Source organism: Ictalurus punctatus, chromosome 6, assembly GCF_001660625.3.
Source record: "Ictalurus punctatus breed USDA103 chromosome 6, Coco_2.0, whole genome shotgun sequence".
NCBI lineage: Eukaryota > Metazoa > Chordata > Actinopteri > Siluriformes > Ictaluridae > Ictalurus > Ictalurus punctatus.
The window spans coordinates 22,328,326-22,338,154 of record NC_030421.2 but is presented as its reverse complement, the minus strand read 5'-3'; the positions used below and the strand labels follow the sequence as shown (position 1 = coordinate 22,338,154).

The 9,829-nt window shown below is 37.3% G+C and overlaps 1 protein-coding gene across 1 annotated transcript; it reads right to left on the bottom strand.

Moving 5' to 3' along the window:
* Window positions 1-422: 422 nt before the first annotated feature.
* htr1fa (5-hydroxytryptamine (serotonin) receptor 1Fa) lies at window positions 423-9,210 on the bottom strand. The gene is made up of 2 exons (XM_017470621.3): window positions 8,990-9,210; window positions 423-1,814 (listed from the first exon to the last, which is right to left on the bottom strand). The coding sequence occupies exon 2, from the start codon at window positions 1,810-1,812 to the stop codon at window positions 706-708; it is 1,107 nt and encodes a 368-aa protein (XP_017326110.1). The 5' UTR covers window positions 1,813-1,814; window positions 8,990-9,210; the 3' UTR covers window positions 423-705.
* Window positions 9,211-9,829: the final 619 nt, after the last annotated feature.

Sequence of the window (9,829 nt, the reverse complement as noted above, 5' to 3'; positions counted from 1 at the left end):
TTCAGCCTTGGCAGACCATTCTTCATGAACCTCGCTTTGTGCACAGGGGCATTATCATGCTGGAACAGGTTTGGGCCTCTTAGTTCGAGTGAAGGGAAATTGTACAGCATACAAAGACATTCTGTACTTTCAATTTTGTGGCAACAGTTTAGGGAAGGTGCACATATGGATGTGATGGTCAGGTATCAACAAACATTTGGCCATATAAAAGTGGCCATTTATTTATCCATGTATGTGCATGGATAAATAAAAGACAATTCATGTATATGTTAATTTACAAATCTCTCGGCAGTAAAAATGTCACACTTTCTTCATATAAATTATGGACAAAGTTTATGCAGGTGTTAGAGAGTTTGTACCAGCCTGCAGGCCATCACAGTGGACACCGCTGTCTCGCAAACTGCCTTTCAAACTGACTCATCCCAAAACATCTTGGGTGAAGGTTGAGTGACTTCCAAACAGCACTGCCTCTACAAATTTCTCCTGCACAGTTTTAGTTTGTTTGGAATCATTTAAGGTCAAAAAAGCAAGGTCTCTTTTGATGAGCAGTGTATATATGTTTACAGATTAACTAGAAGTATGTAAACAAAATCAGTTTTACATATTCACCTGCATTACAGAAATCTTCATGTTCTCTCAAATTTTCAAAATGTCACATCAATATTTAATGTTTTCTGTGAAAGCAATGATATGCCATTTTCTGTATCAGAGCTCATTCCGACATTTGATCAATTTATGAAAGGCTTTCTTGAAGTCCTCATTGAAGATGGTATAAATGAGTGGGTTGATTAGTGAGTTAAGGTACCCTAGCCAGGTCAGAAATGTAGTTATTTCATTGGAGGGGATGCAGCTGATGCATATGTTAATAATCACTTCCTGAATGAAGAATGGCAGCCAACAGATGACAAATGCCCCAAGAATAAGCCCAAGGGTCATGGCTGCCTTTCTTTCACGTGCCCCTGAAATCCGTTGTCTTTTAATGGACCTCTCACTGTGAGGCTGAAAATTTGGGCTTGCTGAAGAGAAACGTCCCCTGTCGCCCTCAGTAGAGGGTTCTGACATTGACTTCTCTGGTAAGGCGAGTGCATCAAGACTCTGCTGTTCTCGTTCTGGGCACATAGGGATCTTGTGTCCATTTATCTCAAGCTTGTTCATGGGGCTGGGCCTTCTTTTGTGGTAAATAATTTTAGCTGCTTTGTATATTTTGTAGTAAAGGATAAGGATGAGTATAAGTGGGATGTAGAAGGCCCCAAATGTGCAGTAAAGGGTGAAAGCAATGTTTTCATGCTTTATAAGGCATTCGTTCTCCTGCTCTTCTTTTTTGTGGTGTCCCCAGAGCATCGGCGGTAGGGAAATGAGAATGGACAGGAGCCAGACGACACTAATCGTGACAGCAGCCCTTAGAGATGTCCTCTTCCTGGAGTATTCCACAGCATCCGTTATAGCGCGATAACGATCCACAGCAATAGCCGCCAAGTGCAAAATGGAGCATGTGCAGCAGGTAATGTCAACGCTAAGCCAGATGGTGCACATCACCTCACCCATGACCCATGTCTCCTTCACAATGTAGACGATGCTGAAGGGCATGACCAGGATAGCCACCAGCAGGTCCGTCACAGCCAGAGAGCAGATAAGGTAGTTGGCAGGGTGGTGAAGTTTTCGAGTGACAATGATGGCAGTGATGACTAAGGAGTTGATTGCTGTAGTTAGTATAGCCAGCACAGACAGAGTGAGAGAGAGAAGGATCATGCCTGCAGGACTTCTACCAAGTCCGTCTGCAGACTTAGCCCCATCTGTGCTGTTTGGATCCATGCCTGGGATCAAATAGGGAGAAAGCAGAAAACTTTTGTCATTGAGGCCAAATATTGAACTGGAGGTCATAGTGATCCTGCATTTAAAAATAAATAAATAAATAAATAAATAAATAAACCAAACAAAAAAAACACAACAACAAGAAGAATATATAGTATGGTTGTGATATACCACATAATATATCACACTGATTTTGCTGGTCATACAGTACGTCATTATGTAAACACTTTCAGATTGACTGTACTTACACTCATGGTAAGCATTAAATATGATTAAATATGTTATACTTTAAAAAATTAGTAGACCAGCATTTTTAGCATCACTAAATTGAATGATGGAATGAACTTGGTGATTTTGAACATATTATTATAGTTGGTAGTATTCCTGGATGGTTGACTGGCAACCATTTCATGAGTGGTAAAACATAAAGAAACAAACAATCAAAAAAAAAAAAACACTTGTCAATCCTGTGAACAAAACAGCTTATGGATCACAGTGGTCAGAGTAGAATGTTGAATTACGCTAAAACCAGGCCACAATGCGACAAAATAAATTTAATTCAACATTAGAATATAACCTTAAAATACAAACTTATTTAAGATGATCTTAAGCTAATCTATTACTGGGAAATTGGCTTAATAAAATAAAAAAATAAAAAGTAATTTAGTATTTCATTCAGTAAGTGCCTTTTCCATCCCAAAGATAAAACCATCACTATGACAACTATGCCCATAAAACCAGTAGAGGTACAGAAATGTGTGTTACGGGTTTCTGAGCTTAGTTTTTCTTCTGACACTTCCACCTTTACCCTCTTGCCATTTAGCTCTATCTCTCTAAAAGCAGCACTCACATTCATATTTCGGATGTTCCAGCTCAAGTACACAATACTATGAATGCTATTCTGAAAAAGTTTCCTTCTGTACACTAAGTTGGCAGTTTATTATGTACACCTGTCTTATAGCATATGGCGCCTTCTTTGGTCTTCAACAGCATGACAGTATATAGTATTAGTACTGACCACACCATTTTCCCACTCAGTAATGGGTTCAGTTTTAATGCTTCTTTGCCCAGTGCAAACACATTTCTTTGTTCTTCACTGACATCAGCACCTTACATGGTCTTGAGCTGTTTTAGCCCATTCGAGCCAAAAGCTAAGTGTTAAGTGGTGTAGAGTGGTGTACATAATAAACTGTGAACTTAGTGTACAGAAGGAAACTTTTTCAGAATAGCATTCATAGTATTGCGTACTTGGGCTGGAACATCCAAAATATTAATGTGAGTGCTGCTTTAAGAGAGATTGGGCCAAATGACAAGAGGGTAAAGCAAAAACCAAGCTCAGAAACCCATAACACACATTTATGTACCTTACTGGTTTTATGGGCATAGTTGTCATAGTGATGGTTTTATCTTTGGAATGGAAAAGGCACTTACTGAATGAAATATAAAATGACTTTTTTTTATTATTTCAAGCCAATTTCCCAGTAATAGATCAGCTTAAATAAGTTCATTCACCACATATGCTTAAAATAAAAATAACTCATTGTCAAAAGAAATGAATTAGGTTTTGCTGAATACATAACCTTCAGTCTGATGTTCTTTTCATATTAACTCTTGGCAAGAGATAATAAAGGCATACTGTTGTAAGTGAAGTACACTTTGACATATTAAATTGATTCTTGTGAAGAACTGCAAATTTAGTTGATGAATTGGAAATATTAATGCGGAGAAATCCCTGAAAGCTATCTTTAAGTCACTCACTGTTCTAAAATAAGTCAGACAATTACAACAACGAAAAAAGCCACAAAAGCTTATGCTTTAATTAGGATTATATTAACACCAAGGAAAAATGCCAAGATCTGCCCATTAATTTCTGGTGAGGTTAATTAAAGCAACTTCTTTTCAGGTCACAGTAATATATATTTAGAAGTAATTCTTATCATGTTACAGGTATTTATGAATAACATTGAGAAGGCATGGTTTAAGGAATAGCTTTATGGTGAAGCTCATTTTAATTGAAACTGAATCATAATATTGTGTTTATATTTGGGGGTCGTGTGGGTGGGGCTAAAAAGGTAATAACCTTTTTATTGGCTGATTCACAACCATGACACCTGGCTATGAACTTTAAGCATATAGTGTTTGATTGAATGAGTAAAATATAATTAAATAATAATGTAAAACATCCAAGTTTAAATACTGGTTAATAATGAATGTTAAATAATTAATAACACGTTATTTTCATTAAGCATTCTTCATGCACTTATTGCTGTATTTGTTAAATTAAACTCTAAAGTGCTTATTAAAATAAAAAAGATTTACTCTCATGCTGATGTGTTTACACCTAAAAACTATATTAAAACAAACCCAGTGGCAGACTAATGATAAGAGGTCATTTTCAACAGACATTAATATGCTCTTTTTAACTCTTATTCCTATCATGACCAGAAAGACAACAGCAGTATATATATACACACTACCGTGCACAATATTCACATCAATGCATATCCAGTGCTCCACCTCCCCTGAGTACTGCCATCAATGACTCATTTCCACGACTTATGGAAAAACTGTTTAAATGCACACTAAAAGCATTTTCATTATTGAATAGGTCACTTCCATCCAGAAACATGCTATTTCCATCCTATGTCATGTAAACCTGTTATATTCATATGTGCATGCCTCTGAGGTGGGAATCAGGATTGTACTGACTTGATTGTCCAGAGAACAGTTAAACTACACTCAATTACAAACTGACTCTGTCTTAAGAAAACTGCAACTTAGGCAACCGTGAGCCCCTTGCCATCAAGCTAGACCTGGATGTTGGAGACACTGGTTGAAGGTGGCCCTTCACTATGTTGACTAATCCTATGGGCACACCCTGGATCCCAGAAACTCTTCTCGCCTTGCTTTTGTCCCAATTTAATCACTGCTGTGCAGAAATATGTCAGCTTCTGGACAGTATATGCCCAAGGCAAGTCATCTTTGCAGCTCCCTGCAGGAACCCGGACACCCCCTCCTATAGCACAGTCCTTTTCAGAGATGATAGAATGACCCTTGTCCATTTTCTTGGTTGGCTTTATCACCAGTCTCTAAAAATAATACTTACAGTGGTAGGTATGAAGCCTATTGTCTCATCCCTTTCCCATGTCAGGAGGTGCTCAAGCATATCCGGCCTTACATTAGACCAGGGAACTGCCTCATCATCAACAGTCTAACAGTACAATGAACAGACAAGTTTATCTCAGCGGCAATGGCTACCGCACAACAACAGGTAGCAAAACACTAACATCAGCACACGCATTCCAGCTCAGTGGTGATGAAGTATGAATGATTGAAGGGCACTAATTTCTTTAGTAATGATAGCAGGTAGAGATACTGGATCAGTATATGAACGCAAAACCACTTCACAGAGCCAGCACTATACACATCTTCCCCAGAATACCAGAATACCACTGAAACAGCTCAAATCACCTTCCCTCACCTTCCCCTTCCCATACCTAAATGACCCCTGCAGGGCTCAGCTAGCACACCTTGTCTTTTTCACACTACCATTCAGGCCAGAAATTAAGAGTTTTGAAAATGGAGCAATAAAGAATAAATTAATGGAAACTCACGCCTAACTAAAAAACAAAGGGAAATACTGTTTGGCTATGTCATATTCTCGGACATATTCTGATAAGTTTTACACAAGACATTGAAAGGGAAACCCATATAGGAGGGCTGTTTTAATCACACTGTGCACATCTCATCTGCCAGTCAATTAGGATAGGCAATGTTTATAGTACACATTCGGTTCACTCTCTCATGCTGATGACGATCTTGATGGTGAATTCCATTAATAAAAAAAATGGCCAGTGCTCTAATTGCCTAACTGCTTTTAGGAGGATTTGGGATTCAGTGTGATTGAATAGCGCTATTATAGTGTAAATAATGGCTGAGGTTAATGTCTGAGGTGGGAGAAAAACAGGCAGCAGTTTTAGACAGTTATAGAGGAAAACAGATTTACTTTTTAAAGTCAGTTATCTTTATGCTTTCTGATGATATTAAAACAGTTTACTTGCCAGAATATGTTATTACTTCTGATAACAAATGCCAGTATTGTTGCAGTTTTGCATTGTCAGTATCTTTTTCTGAAGTAATATGCATTCCACATAAAACACATTCTGCAAGAATAATGTTACAATGATCTTACAATGAAAATGAAAATTTTCCCCCAAAGTGATACAAAACAGGCAGGAGGTATTGTATTTCTCTCCTGTTGATATCAAAACTCACTCTACCTACCACTGTTATCATCCTGTCACAATAAGATATCACTATTCACAAGATATTGTCATTAAGGTGTTTCATTAATTTAAGGCTTATAATCAATTAGACTAATGCTCATATGCATGTACTCATGTTATCCATGCCTTATGATGTTTTGTCATTTCTTAGGGTTACAAACAATACTTTAAGTTATTCAACATCACTGTCTATCACTGTACAGTATAAGGGCTACCTTATTTTTGCATGATGCACTGATGTAGAACTCATCTGCAGTCATTTTACTTATGTGGATCATACAGTATGATCCAGAACTACTGCTTTTACATCTACATTAATTATTTATCCTCATACATACTACTATTAAATACACAAATAGTATAGTATTGTTCACTCACTATACTGCTCACTAAAACCTCAGATATAAAATAGCAAGGTCATAAGATCATACACAATAATTACCTGATATGAAGGATAAAATAGTAAAAAATAAATAAATATTAAAAAAAGAGTAAAATCCACTCTTCGAACTAAAAAACAGTTCTAGAATAGTTATCTTAGTTGTCTTATGCTATATCACACACGCTACTTGCTGTCTGACATACAATACTTATATGCATGCAAGTGCAATGCAATACCTGGAAATGACAGAGGCAAAACATTTGAATTGATGAAGAGATAAGCTGTTATTAATAATACACAAATAATTTAGTTGGAAAACAATTTGCATACAGACAAAAAGATACTAGATTAAAGTATATAAGCAACAAGTATTTAAAAATTGTCACTTTATAGACACATGTTCTAATAATGATATAATTGCAAATTATTATAGATATATAATCATTTAGATGTAATAACTCCTGTTCAGTTTGCCCAACTGTGATAATCTTTGATTTGTTCCAGCAGAATGGATCTTATTTATTATGGAGATGTGTTTAATTAGGTTGACTTGATTAACATATTTAATTTGGTTTTCATATTTTTTATAACTCAAGTGCAAACACATGAGAAATGTACAAACCCTAATTAAGCTTTTCATGTCTGCAGCATTTTATTTTGTTTCATTTTGTGTATTATGAGAGATATGTTTTTGTTTTTAGTAGAATTGCGAATGCTAATGGTTGGAAAAAAAATACATTTTATATCTAAAGCATTGCTCCATGTGTGATTCCATGTAATGCCTGTGATTATAATAGACCAACACACTCCTATAACCATCACACACACACACACACACACACACACACACACACACACACACACACACACACACTTCTATAACCATCACACATCAACATCAGGTGATCAGAAAAATTTTATAAGATTCACTGAAATGGAAAGGAGGTGGGACATGAAACATTTGTTATGGCTAGCGGTTAATTTCACTCCACATTGACGTCATCTAGTTCAACCTGTGAATTTGAGTATTTTGCATTTAGCTATATCAAGACATATCACTGGTGTTCTTTAAGTAGGTTGGCTATCACAATTTTCTTTTTCAAATACACTGAGAATTTTGTGTTCCTGTATAAGTTGTTGTTTCCCATTCATGCCTACATGCTCCTACAGTATAACCATCAGACACCAACACACTCCTATAGCCATAACACACACCAACAAGCTCCTATATAACCATTACACACACACACACACACACCAACAAGCTCCTATGTAACCATCACACACACCAACAAGCTCCTATATAACCATCACACACACACCATCAAGCTCCTATATAACCATCACACCCACCAACAAGCTCCTATATAACCATCACACACACCAACAAGCTCCTATATAACCATCACACACACCATCAAGCTCCTATATAACCATCACAGACTCCATCAAGCTCCTATATAACCATCACACACACCATCAAGCTCCTATATAACCATCACACACACCATCAAGCTCCTATATAACCATCACACACACCATCAAGCTCCTACATAACCATCATACACCAACAAGCTCCTACACTGTATAACCATCACACACACCAAGTTCCTATATCACCCACACCAACAACCATGGTCTTATAACCACCACACACCAACTTCAATAGCCATCACACACACCAACACACTCATACAGGTACACACACACCAACACGCGTGCACACACACACACACACACACACACACACACACACAGAGATATGCTCCTTTAACTGCTGCACACCAACTCCAATAGCCATCACACACCAACACACACCTAAAGCCATCACATACCAGCACACGTACCAGGTTAGGTGCTTGCTGATGTCTATCAGTCAGTTAAGCTTAGGAATGTGTTAGTGTATTATGGTTATGAGTGTGTCCTTTATACACTAACATACCCCGGTGCATCTTCATCCCTCTATCAACATGCACTCAGAGGTCCAGCCATCAGTGCGTCTGGATAACCACAGGAAATTCCCTGACAATTATTCATGTTTATTTTATAAACTGGCAACTCAGTGAATGACCAACACACTCTCCGATCCCCCTAGTACAGTTCAAAATGTTCCCAATCACCTGTTAAGACATTAGATACGTATAGGACTTCATAACTGTTATTATTTAATAACATATGATATCAATCGCAAACTATATCACAACATATATAATATCAATATATTTTAAACGTTTGTGTGTGCCATGCGCACTAAACATAAAAGGACGCTGCATTTCTAAATAAATAAACAAACAAATAAATAAATAAAAAGTGAAAACCAAATTGCGTGTAAAACTGCAGGCGGTAGAAATAGAAGTAGCCTAATTCAACTCCTAAAGCTTTTTATCTAAATAATTACAATGCACTCTGGTGTTCCTGTTTACGCTCTGTCAACTCGATAACCCGGAGCCTAAATTTATTCATATTTGAAACCGCTGTCATCAGAGAAACGACTCACAGGAATACTCACATGTTCGTGTAGTCCTTTAGAGCAGGAGATGTTCAGTGAAGCGTCTTTTCAGGCACTGTCTGTGAGCGCGCAAAGCAAAGACGGAGACGCGCACGAGTCCCCCTGATGTGCACTCGGTTCGGGTACACGCATATGGATGTGGGATTGGACAAGCGGATGTAATTTCAGATCGACCAGTATGCGAGAAATATGGCTTTACTTAGTCTGATATACAGTGCCCTCCACATATTGGCACGCTTGGTAAATATGAGCAAAGAAGGCTGTGCAAAATTGCCTTTATTATTTAACCTTTTGATATTTTGTTCAAAGAATTCACAAAAATACTCTGGTCTCATGGATATTGAACAATTGCAAACACAACAATTTTATCAAAAAAGAATCTTTGTTAAATATAGGTGTGCAACAATTATTTGCACCCCTATTAAGTTATATGAGAAAAATCAATTTGAAGTATATTCCCATTGTTATTTAAAATGGTTTAGTTCACCTGGGTGACTAGGTTTCACAGGGGTATAAATATGAGGTAACAGATAGGGCAAATTCCCTTAGTCATTCATAACAATAGGTAAGACCAAAGTCACCTACATCACCACAAGTTGTTTGGAAGGGTTTCGAGAAAAAACCTCTCTCATCCAAAACCAAACTCAAGCATCTTCAGTTTGCCAGACACTATTAGAACTTCAAATGGGATCGGGTTCTATAGTCAGATGAAACCAAAATAGAGCTTTTTGGCAATAAACACCAGAGGTGGTTTTGGCGCACACAGAGAAGTAGCCATATAGAAAAGTACCTCATGTCCATGGTTAAATATGGTGGTGGCTCTTTAATGTTTTGGAGCTG